This window comes from Lynx canadensis, chromosome A3, assembly GCF_007474595.2.
Source record: "Lynx canadensis isolate LIC74 chromosome A3, mLynCan4.pri.v2, whole genome shotgun sequence".
Classification (NCBI taxonomy): Eukaryota; Metazoa; Chordata; class Mammalia; order Carnivora; family Felidae; genus Lynx; species Lynx canadensis.
This window is the reverse complement of record NC_044305.1, coordinates 78,460,005-78,480,715: the sequence shown is the minus strand read 5'-3', so window position 1 is coordinate 78,480,715 and position 20,711 is coordinate 78,460,005. Positions and strand designations below refer to the sequence as shown.

At 36.4% G+C, this 20,711-nt stretch overlaps 1 protein-coding gene across 3 annotated transcripts in view; it reads left to right on the top strand.

Annotated features, from left to right (window-relative positions):
- Positions 1–20,711, top strand: part of PUS10 (pseudouridine synthase 10) — a 71,395-nt gene that overhangs the window by 31,274 nt on the left and 19,410 nt on the right. For all 3 annotated transcript variants that reach the window (XR_003967781.1, XM_030310669.2, XM_030310668.1), the window contains 7 exons: positions 6,729–6,763; positions 10,509–10,620; positions 12,733–12,794; positions 13,040–13,085; positions 15,499–15,563; positions 16,917–17,002; positions 18,078–18,203. Coding sequence is in view for 2 of the 3 variants with exons in the window: in XM_030310669.2 (XP_030166529.1) it covers positions 6,729–6,763; positions 10,509–10,620; positions 12,733–12,794; positions 13,040–13,085; positions 15,499–15,563; positions 16,917–17,002; positions 18,078–18,203 (532 nt within the window). In the remaining variant the exon portion in view is untranslated. The remainder of the gene's footprint in view (positions 1–6,728; positions 6,764–10,508; positions 10,621–12,732; positions 12,795–13,039; positions 13,086–15,498; positions 15,564–16,916; positions 17,003–18,077; positions 18,204–20,711) is intronic.

Below are 20,711 nucleotides of genomic sequence, written 5' to 3'. Positions count from 1 at the left end.
CTCAGAGCCTGGAGCCTGCTTTGGATTCTGTGTCTCCCTCTCTCTCTCTCTCTCTCTCTCTGCCCCTCCTCCACTCGTGCTCTGTGGCTCTCTCTCTTAAAAATAAATAAGCATTAAAAAAATTTTTTAATAAAAAAAATAAAAACTTGAGGTCATTTCTTTACAAAAAAAAGGTAATGGAGATAGATAAAACTAGATTGGCAAAATGTTGATAACTTGAAGCTGGCTCAAAGGGTACATGGGAATTCATGTATTACTCTTTCTACTTTTTTCTATTTATGTGTTTGTTGTTTTATTTTCTTCCTTTCATGTTGGAGATTTTCTCTAAATGAGTAAGTGATCTTTGTTCATTCATTGTTAAGCATAGGGCATTTTAAAAGCGATTGAAAGTTAGGTCTGTATAGAGCAGGACAGTGGTGCTTGTGGACTGGGTTTTATTGGAGGAAAACAGGTAGTAAACTGACTTTTTTATATGGAGAGACCATATATCACTTTCTGAAACTTTTCCCTCAGAAACCATCTACTTCATTCAACAATGAATCTTCTAATCTTCTGTCCAGAGAAGTATAAGTTTAGCTGCCTCAGTACCCAGAGCAGGGTGAGAGAGGGAACTGCAGGTCTCTATGCAGACTGTAAACTCTCACTGAACACTTCTGTTTTCCTTGCAGGGCCTTACTCCAGCCGTCCTCTTGCCAGGGGCTTCTGAGTGTAAATACCTCTAGTTTGGTACCCAGAGTATAAATCTGCCCTTGCATGGTGTCAGGGAGAGGACCTTGGGTTCTGTTCATTCCTCATACCACCTGTTAGCTGTTTCCCCTGTTAGCCCATTTCACACTCTGTTGTCTTACACGTCCAGTCCTCAGTTTTGCTGGGTTTGGAGGGGCAAGTATCTCCTTTTGCCAACACTTAAGAATCCACTTCCTATGCTCTGCTACTTTCCATTCCTGCATTTCTTTTTTGTCTTCATGTATGGAGACTTGGGGTGATGAGTTATTTTTTTGTTTCATTGTAGATGGAGTTTGTTTTTCTGTTTCTCATTCTCCATCTTATGTTGAGATGGTTTTCCAAAGAAGAAGCAGACAGAAAGGGCTTTATTCTACCACCTTGAAGCCATAAATCTTTATTTTATAGTAACAAATTACTTTAGCATATTTATAAAGTAATACCTAAATTTTTAAAAATTATTTTTCAAGTGTATTTATTTAGAGAGATAGTGTAGGCCTGGAGCCTGAACTGTGGATTCTGTGTCCCCCTCTCTGTCCCTCTGCTACTCGTGCTTTGTCTCTCTTTCTCAAAAATAAATAAACATTAAATTTTTAAAAAAACCTGTTTTTCTTGGTAGTAATTTTGAGGTAAAATTGTATTTATGTCTTGAAATTGAGCTATATTTGATACATTGAAGTCTCTTGAATCTGCAAGTTCACTTTATGTTAACTGATACTTCAGTGAGGATGCTACTTTTCTAAAATCACATTCTAGGGGGAAATATATTTGCATCCCCTCAGCCACACCCAGTTGCTAACAGATACTTGTTGAGATAGCTTCGCTTCACTGATATTAACTTCAGAGTTACCTGAAATTTAGTTGCCAAGTTATCCTCTCATTAGCATATGACATTAAAGGACAGGACTGAGCCATATCTGTCTTTTTTTTTAATTAAAATTTTAAATTTGAATACAGTTGACACATAATGCCACATTAGTTTTACGTGTGCAACATAGTGATTAGAAAGTTTATACATTATGCTATGTTTACTACAAGTGGTAGCTACTATCTGTTGCCATACATCACTGTTAAATATCATTGACTACGTTCCTTATACTGTGCTTTTTATTCCCATGACTTCTTCATTCCATAACTGGAAAGCTGTATCTCCCACTCCTCTTTATCCATTTTACCAATCCCTCATTCTCCTCCCCTCTGGCAACTACCAGTTTGTCTTCTGTATTTATAGGTCTGATTCTGCTTTTTATTTGTTTACTCATGGTTTTGTGGGGGTTTTTTAGACTCCACATGAGCGATATTTGTCTTTATGTCTATCCCAGAGCCTTTCATTCATTGTCATCTCCCTTCCTCCATCCTACCCCACCTTCCCACCCCCACAGAATTTCCTCTGGTGATTATTTCCAATTAAGTCCTTCAGAGCTAGGCAAACATCAGCACCTAGAATATTGGAAAATACAAGAAGAATTCTCCTTCTTAAACCTCAGAACTTAGAAATAGGATTCTCCTGGGAACTGGGTCAGTAGAGCTGTACACCCTAATTTTGCCTCGCAGATTCTGGGGCATTCTGTCTTTGCTGACTTGTCTTTGCCTTTTCCCTCTTGTCTTGTCAAAAATAAAAAGCTCAGTCTTCTTAATGCTGTCCAAAGGTTGTATTGCCAGCAGTGTTAGGGAGGGCTGGAGTGAGAAAGTTTAATCCCCCACTTCATTTTTTTCTCCCTCAACCCTATTAGGGAAAGATAATGTAGAGGATATGAGTGGCTTTTCAAACAGAGCTGACATAACTTTTATTCATCAAAAGAGACACCCAGACTCATTCTGTTAGTCATTACATCATGGATGTGAGATCAGAGACTCCGGAGAAGAAGAAAAAGATTGAGGCAGCGAGGTGGTAGAGGTGAGGAGACATGGGTGAGGAGGGGTCTTTACCTCAGCCAGGTGGGGGAGCCCAGCAATGGTTATAAGAATGTGTTCTCCTGCCTCCTCTCTTACCTTCCTCTTTCTGCCACTACGCCAGACACCAAACCTGTCGCGAAGTGAGGAGCAGGCCCCGGTGAGGCAGATGCTCATGGCTGTAGCAAGCTGGGGAATGGGGAGGAGGAGAAGGAAAGGTTAGGCAGGCATGCTGGGAAGAGGAAAGAAGAGTTACTATTGTTACTGACCTCGTCGTTGAACCTGATTCCCAGCTGCCTGTTTGTGTGAAGGTAGAATACATAAATGTGTGTGTGTGTGTGTGTGTGTGTGTGTGTGTGTGTGTGTGTGTGTTAGGAGAAGAGAGAATGGGGGGAATACCTCTAGCTTTCCACACAACTCTTGTCATTTTCCTGTTGGTACATTTTCTTTGTTATTATGAGTCATAAATGAGTCCAGGAGATGTGTAGAATTCAAAAGATTTTTAGAGTTTTAAAAAGGGCATTAGTGGTAATTTAGAAACCCTAGTATCACTGCTGGTTGCCAAGTCCTGCCGGTCTCTCTCCATTACCTCTTAAAGTTGCTTACTCCTGTCCATTCCCACACTATATTTCCCATGTAGGATAATGAGGCCTTCTGGTATAAGAACTATCTTATTTTCTTAAGCTACCATGTAAGAAAAATAATAGTGTGCAGATGATGGCTGTTGTGATTTAATTAAAGAAGATCAAATATTGTTCATTCTTTGCGCTGCCATGGGACTTTGTATATACGTAAATGTGGCACTTCTTCTGTTATGGTTTCATGCTTGGGAGTCATGCCCTAGCATGGCACTTAAAACCTGCTCATCTTTCGAGTTTCATCTCTAGTTGTTGAATCCCTACTCACGTTTATGTGCACATTATATATAACCTGAGCGCCAGTTTTACTGAATTGTAGCTCCCCAACATGCCATTTTTAACACCTCTCTTTCTCTCTGTGCTTCCCACCTGCCACCTCTACTTAAATCGGTGTCAATTTGGCTCTACTGTTACCCACTCTCACTGGTGCTAGATGAACCCCCAGCTCAGAACCCTAAGCTAAAAAGCCATTCCGAGGCATAGACTTTCCATGGTGTGTGTGTGTGTGGGGGGAGGGGGTTACCAGAATACACAAGCACTTTAGCAAGCATGTTCTTCTGCTTCATTTAGCACTTGCCTAGAATTCTGTAATACAGTTAAAGCAGAGTCTGGGATTAAGTTGTGTGGTTCCTGAATTTTCAGGAGATAACATACTGCCTTTGGTACCAAATTTGATTAAACTTGATAACTTTAATGCCATTTGGTTCTGTTGGGGAGGAAGAATTAAATTGCTTACTCTAGAGAATGATTTTTTTCCCACTGACTAAGGAATAGAACATTTATTAAAATTATCTTGGTGACCTGAAAGAGAGAAATGTACTTTTCTTCCTCAGCAGAAGCAGGTCCAGGACATTATTAGCACGTAGTAAAAATTGAATAATTGAGCAACACTGACTTCTTTGGGATTCAGTCTTCCAGCCCCTGCTGTGTGATTAGTTCTGTCCAACCTGCTGGCATGCTTGAGCAGGAAGCCTGCAGAGGATTAGGAAGGAAAAACCCTTAGGAAATCTCAGGTACTGAAGACAGTTGATTTAATTTTATATGTTACACATGGTAATCTGGTCTCCCTTGGCAACCTCCATTTCTGCCCTACTTTATAATCAGAGGATGGCAGGACATGTTGCAGATTTGATGGGCATCACCTGAAAGTGACTGTAGAAAACAGGATTTGCTTTAAAAGCAGAGATGAAAAGTTCACTAAAAAAAGACAAAAGAGGGGTGCCTGGATGACTCAGTTGGTTGAACATCCAATTCTTGATTTTGGCTCAGGTCATGATCCCAGGGTCATGGGATTGAGCCCTGCATCAGGCTCCATGATGAGTGTTGGAGCCTTCTTAGGATTCTGTCTCTCTCTCTCTCTGTCTCTCTCTCCTTCTCTCCCCCACTCATGCTCTCTCTCTCTCAAATTTTTTTTTTTTAAAAAAGGACAGAAGAGTCTGAGTCCCCTTAAGGAAGGGACAGATAGTTCTCTATAGCTTAGATACCCATGAGGATTTTATTGATGAGAGAAGTTCCAGAACTACCTATGGCAGAGCAGTTTGGGAATCAAGTCATGGAAATCTTTTAAGGGATAATAATTTTATTATTTGTGAATTGCAGTTAAGGTTTTAATTCAAAAATGACAATAATAGTTACTATTTGTTAAGTACATGCCAAGAATCTTACTTGGTTCTTTACATACACAACTTCATTAAATTCCCACAGTGTCCCTTAAAGGGGAGTATTAATACCCCTTTATGGATGAAAAAACAAGTATTTATTGACCTCTTAAAATATGAAGGCTAAAGGAAGGTGGGGCAATATTGACTGCAAGTTTCAGCTTTGGGAGACCATTATTCACTTTTTTCTATGATCATAAAGTCCTTTAAGTCTTAATAGCCTCTGTTACAAAGCAGTGTACTAACTAATGCCCATTAATGATGACTTTTGCCATCCAGAAAAGTTTCAGTTCATTCATTTTAGTCTAATTGTTTCATTTGGCACATTAGGAAACTGAGTGCCAGCAATTTAGTAATGCCTAAAGCCAGGTCTCCGGACTCCTAGTAATTTGTGTGTTATACCATATGCCCACATTCTTTGAAAGAGGGCTTGAGTAAATGAAGGAAAGAAGGATGGGGACTTGTAGTGCTATCAAAGGTGTTAGATTGAGCTAGCAAAGTAAACTACTGAATCAGAAGGTACTGATGAGATGTTTAGGCATTGGAAACAGCTCTAGTTCTAGTTGGCTCATGTCTGAACAAAGTAATTCACCTAAGATTTCTGAAAGAGTAGAAATCTTTAAAAGTATCTAGTGTCCCTCTGGTCTTTTGAAGTTTAAAAGGACAGGATTCTACATATGAACCACAATATGTGTGTAGAGGTGGGCGGGTCTACTATTCTAATAGCAATAATGAATGGCCACTCCTGTGACATGTGGATGCAGAGACTACATATGGTATTTTATTGACTTATACACGCGTGCTTCTGTCATGTTCACAAAATGCTATATGCTGAGGTAGGACTTGTCATTTGCTTTCTATAAGGTGACAGCTATGGGATGTCAATGGCAGACTGAGAAATCTTAGTGCCACACACTTACTGTGTCAAGCATTTTGCATGAATTTAATCCTTATAACAACCATGATTGTGAATGTTATTGTCTCCATTTTAGCAACTTTTTCAGTTTTTATTAACTCTTCCCAGAACATTTTCTCTAACATTTTATTATGAGCATTTTTTAAGGTTTTATTTTTAAGTAATCTCTACACCCAACATAGGGCTTGAACTTACAACCCCAAGATCAAAAGTTGCACACTCCACCAACTGAGCCAGCCAGGCACCCCTATTATGAGAATTTTTAAATGTTCAGTAAAGTTGAAAGAATTGTACAGCGAACACCCATATACCTACCTGGATTCTATCATTATTACTCTTTCTATATTTCCTTTATTGTATATCTAGTCATCAATTTATCCATCCACCCATCTTAGTTTTAGTTTTATTCCAAAGTGACTTACAGATGTTGGTACACTTACATATGGATATCATTAATTAGATAGAATTAAAAATGTGTAGCCCTCTTTAAAAAAAAAAAAACAAAACTGAGGCCTTTAATTCTGTTTGGGGGACATAGTTTGTTCTCCATTACTTTGGGCCTTCCTCTGTGAAGAAGTAAGATATTTTAAGAAAAAAAGTAAACTCCTTATGCTACAAACTTGTATCTCATTAATGAGATAGAAATCTGTAGGGAGGAGGGAGATACCCCTGTTGAATTCCTAGGCCACAGTAACCCAGCATTGCAAAGTGGCATCTTACCTCATTTCTGACTTTAAATGAGATTGAGGTCATTGCCACATTTCTGAATACTTACTACTCCCCTAAAAAGAGTTTGATTAGCAAATTAGTTAAGCACTTTAGTAATGATATTGGAACTTCATTTCAATGAACATTTTTCCCCCTTTTCTCTTCTTCTGGGTGTGACTAAATTGCCTACAGCATGCTGCATGGTTGCTGGTAAAACAGGAAATGGGGTAAGTAATTTAGGTAGGGAATTTTTTCTACCATTTAAATATAAGCTACCTGATTCTTTTTTTTTTTAATGTTTATTTATTTTAAGCTACCTGATTCTTAAAGTACTTTTACTACTACTGCCTCCTTTTTTAGAGTGAGTTCACTAGCTCCTAGAGAAATTAACAGAAAGAAAACAAATTTATGGTATGACTTAGGTGTCAACCTTATTTAATTAGTTTATTTGCATGGCATCTTACTAGTGTCTATTAAAGTGGATTCATTTTTTTGTAGATTTAACAAGAATGTAAATACATATTTTACATTTATATAAGGCACTTATATAATGTAGTTTGGCAAGCTGTTATAAAAGAATAAATTTTATACTGGTCTTAGAAACTAGATTATAAAACTATGCTCTAAAAGACACAAAGTAAAATCCTAACTAAAGCAGAAAAACAGTTGAGTTTATACACAGATAAAACATATAAAACATAGGTCCACAGTCCTTTATCTGAAACCCTTGGGGACCAAATATGTTTTGGAACTTAGAATTTTTTTAGGTTTTAGAAATGCAATATGGTGTTAGATACCATATATAACATACCCCTCCCCTCATGGTCTGAGGTGGTACTCTGTAATCAAACACATTTATATTTCTGCGGTGAAACATGAATATTCACACTAAGTTTGATACACAAAGTCTCTAAAAAGCTTCACACGTTCAAGTCAGTGTTTGCTTACCGAGTTAAGAAAAAAATCTTTAACTTTCCAGACCCTCTTGGATTTTGAAACTAAAAATTTTATACCAATATAAAAAGGGCCATGTGACTACTAGAGGTTCCTGTGTACTCTGGAGAGAAAAGCACAGAGAGAAGTATAGATTTCTGTATTAGAATCTTATACTTGGTTAAGTGATTTATAAAAAAAGTAATTGATTTGGCTTGTTTGTTGATTTATTTCCTCTTTCATATCTGCTTTTCCGGGAGGGTAATAGCAATATATCTGTCAAAGGTTTTGGGGTTTAGTTAGGTTGTGTTAGATTAGTCTCAAATGCTTGTGTTTCTGGAATGATAAAATTTGATCCTGTGTTTGAGAAATTTTTTAGCACAGAGAATGCTATTTTCTAAATGTTTCCAGTTTCCATCCACATTGCTTGTGAGCTGCTGTTGTTATCCTTTATTGAAGAATTTTAAACTAAGCTTAGCTCTTCAAAAGATCCTGTTCAATATAGAGATACTGGAACAGAAAAAATATAAACTACTAATCTTTTCCCTCAGTGTCCATAGTTCATTCTACATTCAAAATATTGTAGCGGAATTGCCATTAAAGAATTGATTCAAGGAATTAAGAAAAATTAATTGTGCTTGGATATTTTGGTTCATCTTTCCTCTGGAATGGCTGTCATGTTGTATTGATAGAAAAAGTGATTGCAGTTGACATCCTTATCAGTAGTTATCTGACACAGGAGAGAGGGAAACGTGATACTAAGTACTAAATTGGGACTGAATTTAATTCAATGACTACTAATTCCTCTAAAGGACCATCAAGCATATGCTAAGGACTTCTATGAAAACATTTACCCTACATTATATTAGAGAAGTTATGGGGTGCCTGGGTGGCTTAGTCGGTTAAGCATCGGACTCTTCATTCTGGCTGAGGTCACGATGTCACGGTTTGTGAGTTCAAGCCCCATGTCGGGCTCTCTGCTGACAGCATGGAGCCTGCTTGGGATTCTGTCTGTCTCTGCCCCTCCCCAGCTTTCTCCCTCTTTCACTCTCTCAAAAAAATAAACTTAAAAAAAAAAGTTATTAGCCACATTCATGTGGCAGAAAGTGAAATCTGGCATTTTAAGTGTTAATTATTTGCCTTATATATTAAGGTTTCCAAGCTGTCTATTAACCCTTTCTAACAGCTCTTTAATCTGGAAGGAAACAATAATGGAATTTTTTTTTAACTGGACTAAGATATCTAAATATATTTAAAAGACTATGAAGGGTTTAAAATGCCACTTTTCTTAAATACATGAGTAATGTTTTAACTCATATTTAGGATTGGTTTTTGCTGTAACCCCTTGTACTCTCTTGGGTCTAAACAATGTTTAAATGGTTTTCTATTGTATTTTTTGTTTCAACTTTTTATCCTTTAAAATGTGTTCTCATACATTAATTATTTACTTTTCAACTGTGATGCTATATTATGCCAATATCATTAAACTGTTGATACAACATCAAATAGTCTTTTAAAATACTTAAAAAGTTTCTAATATTCAGAGAATTGGGAACAGTTTATGAAGCTCAAACACTTAGTGTTTCAATAAGTTCTTAAATGTAGAGAAATAATATGATTATTTGTCAGATGTAGTTTATCAGGGTATTTCATTGTTAAACCACAATTCCAAAGCATATGAAAGCATTCTGTGTAATCAGTTATACTTTCAACTGGATATCGAATTGGTACATCAATTATTTCTTAACTTTATTTCTAGAGGAAAGTCATCTTTACATATTTTTTAGATCAATTACATTTAGCCATTAGCTAAATTATTTTTTGTTTTCTACCTGCAGTTAGTAGTGTCTTTTGGTCTTCAAGAATTAAATTACAATGAATATTTGATATAAGTAGTCATTTTCTATCAGTGAAAGTTGTACATTAGAAGAAATGATTTCACAAGTTGGCCCTAACATCTCTTTTGTTAAAAGAAGGCCCGTATATGGCTGTAAGACTGATTTGTAGTTTTAATAATTTGAATGAAGTGGACTTGTTAATGTATTAGTGATATAATATTATACTCAGCATAACAAAGCAGTTTTAATAATATCATAGCATGCATGTTTTTCTTTTCTTTTCACTTCAGTTCCTTTCTTTTTTTTCTTCCTCCCTCCCTTCCTCTTTCTCTCCCTCTTTCTTCCTTTCTCTCTTTCTTTCTCTCTTTTTATTTTTTAAGTATGTTCCATGCCCAGTGTGGGGTTTGAACTCATGACCCAGAGATGAAGAGTCTCATGCTCTACTGACTGAACCAGCCAGGCACCCCCTTCAGTTCCTTTCTATAACAATTTTAGTTATAAAATTGTTCAAACTCAAACTAAAAGCTAGAAATCATAATTGGGACTTCCCCAAATCTATTTATTGGCTCATGAGTAGATTTGGGGGGAATGTCAGATTTTTATTCAGACATTTTTCTGATATTAAATTGACAAGCATTTCAGCACATCAATATTTTAGAATTTAATGTTTCTTCTTCAGCAGTAAAATACAGCTTGTACACTGATTTCCCAAAAGTAAGCCCCATTATCAGGAGAGTAGATGCAAACATTTTTAGTCTGGATGAGTTATCCTAATACACAGTTTTGTTGTTTCTGAGCAATACATAATCCCTTCTATTACACCTTTCTGTCTTCTGATGTATAAATCCAGGAATCTGGCAATGATAGCTCAGAAAAGGTCATTAGTATTCTTTTGTCTTTGAAGTTTAAAAACTATCTTATATACCATTTTATTTTATTTATTTATTTATTTATTTATTTATTTATTTATTTATTTATTTAATACCATTTAAAATGTTGTTTTTTGATTCTACTAGATGATAAGGTCCACGAGCTGAGGGATTTTTGTCTACTTGTTCTCTACTTTCTAGCTAATGTGTAAAATAGCGCCTGGCACATAGTAGGCACTCAATAAATATTTTTAAATAATTGCATAAATTTTTGCCTTTAGTTGAAAAAGTGAAATTTTTCATGTCAGTGAATTACTTTTTATGTTATTCAGAAAGCAGAATCTGTCGCTGGGAAGAAACGATATAGTACAGCTAAAAGAAGCCTACAAATGGATAACTCACCCCCTGTTTTCAGAGGAACTGGGTGTTCCCATTGATGGAAAGGTATTTGATCATCAGCACTGTTAATTTTGTTTGCTGGTTTTACATCATCATATGGCAGAGTTTTGATTAGTCAAAATAATCTTCTCTTTAAATAGTGGAGGATTTTTAAACTTTTAACATATTAATTTCTAACAGTCTTAAATTGAGAAAGTTTTTATTTTTTTAAGACTTCTTTGTGATCCAAGACATTTATGTGTATAACAAGTGTAGTGTACCCTAATTGACTTTAAAAGATTAGAAATTAATCTATGCCTTTAATATATTTATAGTTTAATTGGAGAGACACATATTAATACAGAGCAATACATAAGTAACTATGAGTAACTTATGTAACTTAAATAGTCAACTCTGGTTATCTGTGGCTAATCTTATTTTCAGATATAATCAATCAACTACAGTGAGCGTGGATCCAATCTATCCCACCTTGTTGGTATCTCAAGTCCCTCCTTTTCAATTTTAGGTAGACACCGCCTTTGAAACCAGAACACTTAGCTGTCTGCCCTATTCCAGAACAGACCTCACCTCAGTCTCCAGAATGGATTGAATTTAGGGGAGAGTTCGACAGGTTTCCAGATGTGGAAACAGGACATATTACCAGCTTCTCTTAAATTAGATTTTAATAGTATGGCCTCATAGCTTTATCTTTTTGCTTGAAGGAAATTCCCTGAATATCAGATACACCTTTATTCCAGTAAAATCACCAAACCATCCTTCAAAGCTAAATAGTTAAACAATTTTTTTCACCATTCAGAAAAATTCTTAGCTCTGTTTCTCTCTGTTAGTATGAATAAACTCTGTCCTTTAAACTGAATACTGATAGAATAGAGAATAAAACCACTTCACACATATACGGAGAGGAAATGAGGTAATGAAAGTACTTTGGAAATTAGAGAAGTTATTGATGCAAAATATTTTTACCTCAAACTTCAGTTTTGAAGCATAAGTAACTTTACATGTTGAACCAGTGAGAACAGAAAATAGAAAACAAAAAGATGCCAGTGTTCTAATAGATTCAGAATGAGTGAAGTTTTCTTGAGTAAAAGGAATGTCTTGTGATTTTAATTTTACTTTGTAGATTAGAGAGAGAAAAAAACCTAGCTATTCATTATTGTGATTCTAGAGTAGCTAATATGCTTGCTGATGATTCAATGCAATCAATAAATATAGAAATACTCAATAAAGAAGAATAAATTGTTACATGGTGTGGCATTTATTGTTTTTCTCTATGTTGAATTTTTGTTCTCTGTGGAGATTAATGTATATAGAGTATGAAATTGTGCTTATTTTGTATGCAAGGATGTTCATTATAGCATTTTTTAATAACAGAAAAGCTTACAACTTAAATGTCCAACAGTCCCTAGAGTTGAAAAGATGTCCCTGGCATATTAATTAAAGTAATTTTCCAAAAGTATGTTTAATATCCCATGAAGTATATACATTTATGTTTATATTATAAAAATAGCTAAAAGGAAACACGCCAAACGGTTACTACATTCTACCTCAGTGGTGTGGGATTAAAAAATCCATTCTGTGTTTGATTATTTTATAATTTGTATGTATCATTTTTGTGATAAAAAGCTAAGATCTCTCTTTTAAAATTCAAATCCATTAAGAAATTTGAGCACTTAAAAATAAAGCCTTAACACAAAAATAATAAAAAAATAAAGCCTTGTACAGAGATTTTAAGTATGTGAATAAAATGTTTTGCCTTGCTAATAATCCTAATCATAATACTGGCAGGAACAATTCTTTCAGTTGTCTCTTTCCAGTTCCCTGAACTCTCTTTCATGTTCACATTGAATTTATATACATGCACAAAAATCATACAAATTTATTTCAAAATTTGTTAAATTTTTTTTTTGGTAGAATCACTAGTAATTGAGCTTTGAAGTGAAAAAAAACCACAAAAAACCAAAAAAAAAAAAACCCAACAAAATTATATCCTTTTCAGTGGCCCTGTGAACAAGCTGATTTGAGAACAGTAGTATTCCAGTTTTCCTTCTCATTCGTTTTCTGAAGCCAATCTTTGAGAGTTAATTTCTATTTCCATTCATAAGTGGTTAGATGTTGGTTTCCTTTTGCTCATTTTTAAACTGTCTTTATAATTTTTAGAGCTTGTTTGAAGTGAGTGTGATCTTTGCTCACCCAGAAACAGTTGAGGATTGCCACTTCCTGTAAGTTGCTACGTAAACAATGTCAATTGTGTAACATTGTTAATGCTTTTGGATTTTCATGAAACAGTCCTCTTTGTAACTTGTCATGTTTTAGCAGATTAAACCAATACAGCTGGTATAGAAATTCATTTTGTCTGTTCCTAATATCCTGAATTTAGCAGCAATATTATATAAAATATATTTGAGTTATATTCACCCCAAAATAAACTCATTAACTTTTCTTTATTAACTTGGATTTTACTTAGACGTGCAATATGCCCAGATTGCTTCAAGCCAGCCAAAAACAAGCAGGTAAAGATTCTTCCTTTTTATTCTTTATTGAGTTTTATTTGAGCTGAATATTCAAATTAACAACAAAATGATATGTGTTAGAAATGTTGTCAATGTATCTTTTAATCATTCTTTAAATATTTCCATTTGCTACAGTTATTTTTTTTTCAACTCTGAACACCTTTGCCTCTAGCTAGGAAGTCATAACGCAAACAATCTCATATTTGTGTCACTGTCTAGGTTGTCTCCCTGGTGTTGTTAAATTTAGAACCAGTGTTTCAATGATGTTACTGTTATCCGTTTGGGGAAATTCAACTTTGAGGTTTTATTCCCAAAATTGCATCATTGGGGAAAATCCATGTTAATTATTAGCATTCCAAACTTTTGTCTAATACTCATTTTCTAGAAATTGGTATTTAAGAAATATAATCCAAAATAAATTATTTTACTTAGGACAATCTGAATTAATATGCCTATTTCAGGCTACATTTGCAAAAGGGCATTTTATACAAACTCCCCTTTATTTGATGTGAGCTGGTTTTCATGTTAATGAGCAAAATAGTTGGCATGCATTTCAGTTTCTGCTATGCCAGGGTAGAATGGCAAGGCAACGATATTGGCAAGCTTTCATGCCACAGATACTTACCTGGTTTTATGTGAAGATTCAGGCATTACTTTTACTGACATCCATTTTACCCTTATGGTCGTTAAAAAGAATATAAACTTGGGGCATCTGGGTGGCGCAGTCTATTAAGTGTCTGACTCTTGATTTTGGCTCAGGTCATGGTCCCAGGGCCATGGGATCAAGTCCCACATCGGGCTCTGCACTGAGCGTGGAGCCTGCTTAAGATTCTCTCTCCTGGGGCACCTGGGTGGCTCAGTCGGTTAAGTGTCTGACTCTTGATTTCAGCTCCGGTCATGATCTCAAGGTTTGTGGGTTTGAACACCACGTAGGACTCTGCACTGATTGTGCGAAGCCTTCTTGGGATTCTCTCTCTCTCTCTCTACCTCTGCCCCTACCCTGCTAACATGCGTGCACGCACATGCTCTAAAAAATGTATATGTGTGTGTGTGTGTGTGTGTGTGTGTGTGTGTGTGTGTGTATGTGGTAGATATGCTAGAACAAATTAGTGTATATATACATGGTGTATATATACATATATATGTATATATACATATATGTGTGTTTGTGTGTGTGTGTGTGTGTGTGTGTGTGTGTGTGTATTCATTGCCAAAGATACATCTGTTAGTCTTTACTCTTGCTTTGACTGGTTGCTGAGCCTTTTGGAACCAGGGGGTGGTAGGGGGAGGGGGTGTTGAGGGATGGGAGACAGAGTTGACACCATTTGTCAAATTCCCTGTGCAGCAAGTCTAAATGTGAGAAAGTCTAAAGCATTGCTTCCCACCTTTCTCACATCATGATACACCTAGAACATTACCATGTTTTTTCAGCACCCTGAAGTTAACAAGTTGCTCTAATCTGGAAGCAATTGGTCTAGGGGTTCTTTGGCCCTTGTGAATTAGAGGGCTCAACATCTTGGCACAACTGTAGCTCATTGCTTTGCCATACTAGTTGGAAAGCTCTGCCCAAATGACCTGTAGCCATGTTTATATTGAAGATCTCATTGTATTGTTTGTTATCTTTGAGGAAATATACAGGTACCAGCACCAAATTGTAGAACAAGGAAATTTTTGTCAAAGCATCACAGATACCACATCATTTGGCCAGTGGTATAGTGTATGTAGTTTTCCTGCCTTATTGCTGAGAGCAAATTAAATAACCTTTTGAGATTCTTTCAGGCTTAAGTTTTCATATCTTAACAAATAGGCACTGAATTTTCAGTTTTAACCCTATAATTTGGGGTTCTCCAAAATATGGTTTAGAAAATCATTGATTTGATGATAAACTGTTGAGAGACCTACATTGTGCCTCTTTTTAGTCAAGTGTAATTTCACAAAACAGAAGAAGTAATTGTAATTTATCATAGTAAGCCATGTATATATACACTAATTTGTTCTAGCATGTCTACCATATGGTTTGACTTTTCTTATTTAAAAAAAACCCAAAGTGGGACATTTGTTATAGATGCCCTTCTGTTACAGTGAATTTGTTTACTTTCTCTGTGGTTGGCGAGTGGTGTTGAGCTGCTAGATGCCAGGGCGGGCTTGTTGGCTCTATTTACTCTTAGCCTGGCAACCAACTGCTGAACTGTTCTGCTAGATCTACATGGTGTTATGGACACAGACTAGATTGAAAAGAAAGGCTGTGAGGAGAACTGATGGAATAAATGCTTGTGTTTTACCTTCTTGAAGCTATTAAGTATTTCTCTCCTTTAAAATGATGTAATTTCCCCAACTATGTTCTGTGTTTCGCCTTTGATGTTTTCTTGTCTGAGTGATAAAATGTCTTTTCTTTTCATTTTACCTTATATAGTCAGTGTTCACTAGAATGGCAGTTATGAAAGCGTTGAATAAGATAAAAGAAGAGGATTTCCGCAAGTGAGTAGAAGTATAGAAACATGGCGGCATCATGGAATTTTAGAATAAAGGGAATGTTAGAGATAATCTAACATCCAGTCTCTAAAACAAGACTGGATGTATTTCAGGGATGAGGATTGTGTCTTAGTCATTATTATATTCCCAAATCCCTGGCTCAGTACCTGGCATGTACTAGTGTTCAGTAAATGTTTATTGGACTGGTATTTGAATTGGTGAGTCAAATCCAACTTCTTTATCTTTAGAAGAGCATGTTGAGGGAGTTGACTTGCCTAAGATTTCAACTGGGTAATGGAATAGGCTTAGAGCCAGGGTTCCTGTCTCTCCAGCCCAGAGTTGGTCCCATTACATCCCCTGTTTTGAGTATTGTCCATCTGAAGACGAGGGAGAAAAAGGCCCTTCACTTGTTAAAATATGCTGAAATACGATAAACCTCATATTTTAATTCTCATCGTATTCATTTTGTTCAATAAAATATCATGGCTATCTTTCCAGAATATCCTTGAATAAATTTCAAACAATAAAGTTGTGAGGAAGGTTTTATATATTTTATTGACTAAAAGTGAGTCTCAGGAAATGGAAATACTTACACTAAATTTTAGAAAGTAAAGTCAGCCTCTCTTTGCAAGCAATAGGTCCTGAACTTCTAGGTCATTTTTTTTGTTAAGACATCTTAGGAAACTGTATGAAATTTTCAAGCCAAGCATTTGGAGTCCATCCACATTGAGTCATTTACAGGTAGACTCCAGTCCATGACTTTGGAAGTTCCCAGATGGTAGACAGAAAATAAAGCCATACATTGCTCTTTTCTGTCCTCAGATTGAAGTTTTTTAGTTAAAAGGGCAGAGTCTGCCACATTCCACTTTTTCTGGCCCTGTGTGTGATCTAATTCCCAAGGTCATAGTTGGAATGAGAAAGAGAAAGAGAGAAAACTGGTGGAGACCCTCCCCACAGGTGGGACTTACCAGCTTTACCCAAATGATTAACGATTTTTTAAGCTGGCACCAACTGTTCATAGGGAGCAAGATGGCTAAAGACCCTGGAGAGGCTTCCACTTCATAAATATGGGTTTTTCTCTCAGATCTCAAGGCTGTTAGAAATTATCATCTGGGAACATGCAGCCTCCTGAGTGAAAGGTAGTAGCAGAGCCCTGATTTACTTTGTGTCACTCTCGTGTATTAAAGCGTACTTGAGGTGTAAAAGATCTTTATGATTTCAAAACTTAAAGTTAGGGAGTGGCTTAGTCCGTGAGAGACTCGGGTTCCGTGTGTCTCAGACAATGCTGATTCATCCTAGTTATGTGGTTCAATATCTTTTCTGGAAAATAGTAGCTGTAAAATTTATTTTGTTTTGCAGGCAGTTTCCTTGTCCTCCAAACTCACCAAAGGCTGTATGCACTGTTCTTGAAATTGAGTGTGCTCATGGTGCTGTTTTTGTGGCTGGTAAAATATTTAGTCTAGAATATACTTATGCTGTCAACTTACTATCCTTTCTGAAAACTCAAGTCACCTCTCCTCTGTTTCCTTTTAATTTTTGTTATCAGGTTCTGATTAATTGACTCTTTTGAGAACTAGGACTGATAGTCAAGCTTATTTTAGCTTCTGTAGGTATTCTCAAGGTCCACTCATAATGGTTATTTGAAATACCATGCCAAAGGGAAATGACACTTCTTAAGTTTTAATAGTTTCCATCAGAGGTGGCCAATACCCATAGATATATGGGTAGATGCAGAGACCCGAAACTGATCGGGAGAAACATAGCTACAGAAAGCATAAAAGCAAACTTGAAAAAAATAATTTTATTATCTGCAGAATGACTGAAGATTGGAGTTTCTGCTTAAAAATAAAAAATTGTTGCATTGACCTTCCCAAGAGGTAATCTAGCAGATAGTTTTTGTTTTGAAAGCTACATCTATTTCATAGTAATGGCCGAAATGAAATTGTTTCGTGGTCTTAACTATAATACTCTGCCCTGTGGTAATGAAAGCTACCTGCCATAGTGCAGCTTTCTTCATAAAGCAGTGAGTCATTTTCTGTTTGGTTTTTTTTTTTTTTTTTAATTAAAAAACTTCAAAATTTCCCGTATTTGAACTCTTTGGAATATATTATCACCAATGAGTATTGCATTAAAGTATTATTAATCAGGCATAAAAGCAGTAGTTGCTGGGTTTTTTGGTAATGACCCTTGGTGTGTTCCATAATATAACTTGTTCAGCCAGCCAATCGGATTAATAAATATATTGAGCATTTTATTTTTTTTTATTGAGCATTTCTTTAGAGCTCATTTGATGATTCATATCATGTCTTTAACCATCTCTTCTATTGTTACCTTAAATCTTTTAATTTAATTATTTATATGTCTGTATGCTGGCTCCCCAAGTTAGATTGTAAGTTAGTTGAAGGGTAAGCCTTGCTTTGTATCGTGGCACCTAGGATATTGGCACTCAATATATAGTTGTTTTATCTTATTATGTTAATTATATCATTCCATCCAGGCTACCTTATGTTTCTTTGGCAGGGAGATATAATAAATATTCCAGGAATCTACCGCAAACTCCTTGGATAATTGATGGAGAAAGGAAGCTGGAATCTTCAGTGGAAGAATTAATTTCAGATCATCTTTTGGCAGTATTCAAAGCAGAGAGTAAGTGTTATAATATTCATATTTTAAATACATTGTCATTCATGAATAGGTTTCTTTGAGGTGGCGGGAAAGATTTCTAAATTTTGTAAATCACCAGATCTAGACTCCTTGCCTGGCAGCTTCCCATGAACAAGGGTCACCATGTCCTGAGCACCTCTGGCTTGGGCTGGATTTGAGCCGAGATTTCTTTCGTCTCTCAAGATGACTATTCTTTCCTGGGCAAATTCAAAACCACTGAAACTATTTTAAGTGAATGCACTTAAGTTCTGACCTTGGGACACCTCAGACTTGGCCTCTTTTGGGGGAATATGAGGAAATTAAAACACAACTTCCACATCCAGTTCTTGTTCAAGAATAATCGCTGGCAAATGTCTAGCTTCCACCTTAACTGCTAAAATGTCCTGGGATAAAGTTCAAGCCTAGAGAAAGCAGGTCAACAGCTACCAGTTCATGAAGACTTCATGATAGTTGTGTTGTATTTTAAAATTTTCCAGGTATTAATGAGCCCAGGTTTGTGGGATGAGTCAGATCCTGCCAGGCTTAGGTTTTCTCTGTCTCTGTAGGTCTGCCAGGTCGCAGACCACATAGAGCCTGTGATTTCACCTAGGGTTAGGCTAGAGGGAAGGGGCTAAGATTTCAATTGCAGGAAGTCATGTTGTACAACAGGAAAAACTGTAGGCCATAAGCAATGATTGATTTACTTTAAAGTGGGTCTCCTAGCATAATTAGAACACTTTTTTTGAGGAAGCAACTAGATATCTTCTCTCTGAAAAACCTTGAGACAAGACTGCTTTAGGAATGGCAAGCAGATGATTGAGATGAGATATGGCTATTCCTTCCACCTCTCTGGCTTGTCAAGAAGGAAGACAAGCACTTTAAAACACATCCCTCTTATAATTTGTTGCCTATCAGGTAGGTGGACTCTCTTTTTAAGGGTCTTTAAGAATTGTATACTGAATAAAGAAGAAATTAACGTAGCAACCTAACGTTTTCCAAAATCTCAGCAGTAAAGACTCTGGGATAAGTGGCACCTGGGTGGCTCAGTCAGTTAAGTATCCGACTCTTGATCTTGGCTCAGGTCATGATCTCACAGTTTGAGTTCAAGCCCCATGTAGGGCTCTGCAGTGACAGTGTGGAGCCTGCTTGGGGTTCTCTCTCTCCCTCTCCTTCTGCCCCTCCTCCGCTTGTGTGTGCATGTATTCTGTCTGTCTCTCTCTCTCTCTCTCTCTCTCTCTCTCTCTCAACATAAATAAATAAACTTAAAAAAAAAAAGGACTCTGGGATATTTCCATGAGCTTTTACTTGCTTAATATCTACATACTGGGTATCTTGTAAGATTTATCCAAATTATAAAGAAGTGAAAATTAAGCTTTAGTACAAAAAGTTTCTTTCAAACTCTTTTTGGAGCCACCTGACTCTCTTTGTATAAGATGATTCAAGAAACTTTCAGTTTTGATTATTTGGGTCTCAAGGAAGGCCCCATTGCCAAGAGGGCCGTCAGGAGGCTCTGAAACAGATGTATGTTTCCCCCTTGCAATCTTTCATGAAGTTAGCTTGGTTTCATTTTCCATTTGAGGGGGGGAAATTGTCCCCAAGCTGAAAATGAAGCAAACTGTGTGTTTAGCATCTGTAATTGTGTCCTGAGGAAATTTATTGAGAGCTGCTTGAGAAAAAGCAGACCTCTGGGCCTTGGTGCTAACTGGCTCCTTGTCAGGGGATAAAACCTGTTGTTAGAAATGCCTGATTGATAGCATCAATTTGCTAAACCTGTGTATCTCAGATATATTACTCATTATTTCTGCAGATAACATGTGACAACTCTGGGAAGATGGTTCTGACTGATGTACCTCTATGTTTTACAACTCTTTGAAAATAAGTGGTATTATATGAGGCAGTCTAGCTACTTGTATAAAGGTCCCTTCCCCTAAATGGGAGATTTCTCAGTCACTTCAAACTGGCACATTATATTATCGATTTGCTAATCTCCTGGTTAATGAGTAGTAAACTTGGACACACTCTCAAAGTCACTGTGTCTAAGAAACTTTCCCCTAATACATTTGCTATTTCACTTATTGAATAAATATGTCATGTTATTTCCCTACTGAAAACTTGTCAATGACTACATGCAGGATAAAAATCCAAACTATTGAACTTGATCTTCTGAGGCCTTCATCATCTGGCCTCTGCCCATTTTTCAGTTCCATCATCTGTGTGTTCTGCGTATGAGGGCCACTACCCACTACATATTAGCTGAACTGCTGATAGTTCCTGATCATTCTTGCACTTGGTTTTGTTTTTGTTTTTACAATTTCTGTTCCTTTGAGCAAAAGGAACTCACAGGATTATGGGGATAAGACAGGGCATAATGTGAATTTAGAAAACTCAACCAGAGCACCTGTCTGACCCAATCAGTGAAGCATATAACTCTTGATCTCAGGTCTGAGTTTTGAGCCCCACATTGATTGGGTGTAGAGATTACTTAACAATAAAATCTTTAAAAAAAACAGA